Genomic DNA, 2,927 nt, shown 5'->3' with positions numbered 1-2,927 from the left:
CTAAAATTGATTATTTCGTTTATGCGTCGATTTTTTTTTTCACTAGATAACAAAAAAAATTAATTAATTAAAATTTACCATTATTATTATAGTTTTTTTTAAGAATAACAATTTTAAGGAATGAATAATCTTTTCTACAAATGGAATGGAAACTATTTCCGGACATTCCCTGTCACCTTTGCTGTTTCTTGAACTTTTTCACAGCATTCATTTTGAGTGTCTCTCCCACCATGAATAGAGGCAAAACCCGTCCGATTGCTTGTGCGGGGGGGAAGAGAGGGTGAGGGTAGGTTATGTCTTTTCTTTGTGGGAGGATGGGCGGGGGGGGGGGGGCTGTCTCAAATATATTGGGGAGGGGAAGGTAGCTGTACGTGCAAGAGTCCTCGACTTTTTACACGCACAAAGCTTTCTCTCTTCCTTTCTTTGCTGTTTTGACTAGCTGTTTAATTATCAAACTTCTAGTGCATCATTTGAGATTTGACTGTTAGCGCAATGGCCAAAAGGTCAAAATTGAGCCTGTCTTTTAAAGTCATTGTGATAAAGAAGTATGAAGAAAACCCATCAATGACTAAAAAAGCTTTAGCCGAGTATTTCAATATTCCGGAATCAACATTAAAAGGAATTTTGAAAAAAAGAGGATGAAATTCTAGCAGCTGAACGAGAATGCGGAGGTCAATCTTCAAAGAGAAGCCGAATTCAAGGAGGAAAGTTCCAAGAACTAGAAAGTGTTTTGCTGCAATGGTTTAAGGAAACCAGTGCTTCTAACATTCCAGTTAACATTGAGCTGCTACGACAGAAAGCTGTTCACCTCTCAGAGACTTTGAAAATTGAAAATTTTTCGGCTTCACATGGTTGGGTAGAAAAATTTAAGATCCGCCATGGATTAGAAACTCGTACCTTATCCGGAGAAAGTGCAAGTGTTGACGAGAAAACTGTAGAGCAGTGGAAAGAAGACTTATCATTAATCAACGGATACAAGCCTAAAGACATTTTTAATCGTGACGAAACTGTGGTTTGATTTATAAGATGATGCCTAAAAACACATTAGCATATAATGGGGAACCATGTCATGGTGGTAAAAATAGTAAAGATAGAGTAACTGTTTTGCTATGTTGCAATGCAGATGGATCGGAAAAACGTACCCCTTTAATCATTGGGAAACCAAAAAAATCTCGCTGTTTTAAAAATATAAAACGGCTTCCGTGTGAGTATTTCAACAATAGATCAACGTGGATGACGGCGAAGATTTTTCTTGACTTTCTTCATGAATTTAATAAGAAAATGGAAAAAGAAAAAATAAAAGTTCTCCTCTTTATGGATCAATGCCCTGCTCAACCGCGAGATCTACCTGTTTTTGATCATATAAAAGTAGTATTTTTGCCTGCAAACTGCACGAGCAAGCTACAACCATTGGATTTGGGCATAATACGGTGCGTAAAAGTGCATTATAAGAAAACTTTGATTCGTCGATACCTTGCTGAGTTAGAATCAAGCAATTCAGCTGCAAGAGATGTAAAAATTTCAATTCTTGATGCAATGAATATGGTATGCGCTGCATGGAGAAGTATCAGTCATAATACCATAAGGAATTGCTTTAAAAAGGCTAGATTTCTATTTTCTAATGAACTTGAATGTTCTGACCAAATTAACGAAAATGAAGAGGATTTGGGAACAGATTTTGATGATGAAAAATGGCAAATTGTATCTGATAGACTCGTTGGTTTCAATGAATTTGTTGACGTCGATAATAATTTAATTACAACAGAATTGAGAGATATTGAAGTCATCGCTGAAGAAATGGCTAATGGTGAAGGCGATGGAGTTTTAGATGACGACAATGAAGATGAAGCAAAAGTGCCTCCGAATCGCCTAAAAGCATTGGAAGCCTTAGATATTGTTCGGGACTATTTGCAATATAATTCAGCTTCGGACTCTCCCTTTTCACATTTGTATGAACTTGAAAAATATGTTTCTGACATTCTTCAGAAAAAACAAAAACAGACATCCATTATGGATTTCTTTGAAAGGAAATAAATAGTTATTAGGTATGTTACACTTTCTTCCCATTTATTATAGTTACTACTTTCTCTCTCTCTATTTTTGTTCTCTCCTTATTACTAACAAGTTATTTTCTTCAGAAGCATTCTTATGCTTGATCTCACTTGAACATATTGTGTTTTAGAACTTTTAATTGACTTTTCACTTATGCGCCTCTCTCACTTATGCGCCTTTTTCTATTGGTCCCCTGGACCGGCGTATAAACGAGAGTTCACTGTACTTTGTTTACCTTTAGTTAAAGAAAGTACTAAAACTACATATTATTAAGAGTAATGATAATGAAAATTTTGAACTAAGGATTCTCTGAAGCAAACATAAAATTCATTCTAGTGGAATTTTTAATCTTCATCTATAGTGGAGCCACGTGAAGAAACATGCGACGTTTATCACGAGTTACATGACACTAATTGCGAAACATAAATTACAATTTACAATATTACAGTTCTAAAATTTACAATTTTACAAATTTAAACTTAAAGCGATTTTTTTTAGTGACTCGTGCATTTGCTTTCGGAAAGCAAACTTTGATAAAGTTGAAAAAATGATGAAGACAATTTTTTTTGTACATAGTTACGCATTCGAAAAAGTTTTTTTCACAGTCGTCGGAGGTGTCCGAGACGCTCGCAGTGTTATTTACACTACTAAAAAGCAAAAAATAAATTACTTTTAAATTTAAAAAAAAAAAAAAACGCCTTCAAAAAATACCCAGGAACTAAATAGCAAAAAATAACTGATTAAACTTACATTCTATTTCCTACCCAAACATAGAAATTAAATTTAATTTACAATTTCGGTACAAAAACCAACTAAACTAAAACCGAATTATAAAATAAACACTGATTTAAATTACTATACGATGAATTATTTTA

At 34.1% G+C, this 2,927-nt stretch overlaps 1 protein-coding gene across 1 annotated transcript; it reads left to right on the top strand.

Annotated features, from left to right (window-relative positions):
• The first annotated feature begins 1,026 nt into the window (after positions 1–1,026).
• LOC129226517 (tigger transposable element-derived protein 6-like) lies at positions 1,027–2,034 on the top strand. Its single transcript, XM_054861160.1, has one exon. It carries the CDS (start codon positions 1,027–1,029, stop codon positions 2,032–2,034), a length of 1,008 nt encoding a protein of 335 aa, XP_054717135.1.
• The last annotated feature ends 893 nt before the right edge of the window (positions 2,035–2,927 follow it).

The sequence above is a fragment of the Uloborus diversus genome, chromosome 1 (assembly GCF_026930045.1).
Source record: "Uloborus diversus isolate 005 chromosome 1, Udiv.v.3.1, whole genome shotgun sequence".
In the NCBI taxonomy this organism is placed as follows: Eukaryota; Metazoa; Arthropoda; class Arachnida; order Araneae; family Uloboridae; genus Uloborus; species Uloborus diversus.
The sequence above is the reverse complement of the archived record's forward strand: the minus strand, read 5'-3'. Positions and strand labels throughout refer to the sequence as shown.

What these genes read in the sequence shown, in the direction of transcription:
- LOC129226517 (XM_054861160.1), top strand. Translation starts at nt 1,027, where the DNA reads ATGATGCCTAAAAACACATTAGCATATAATGGGGAACCATGTCATGGT.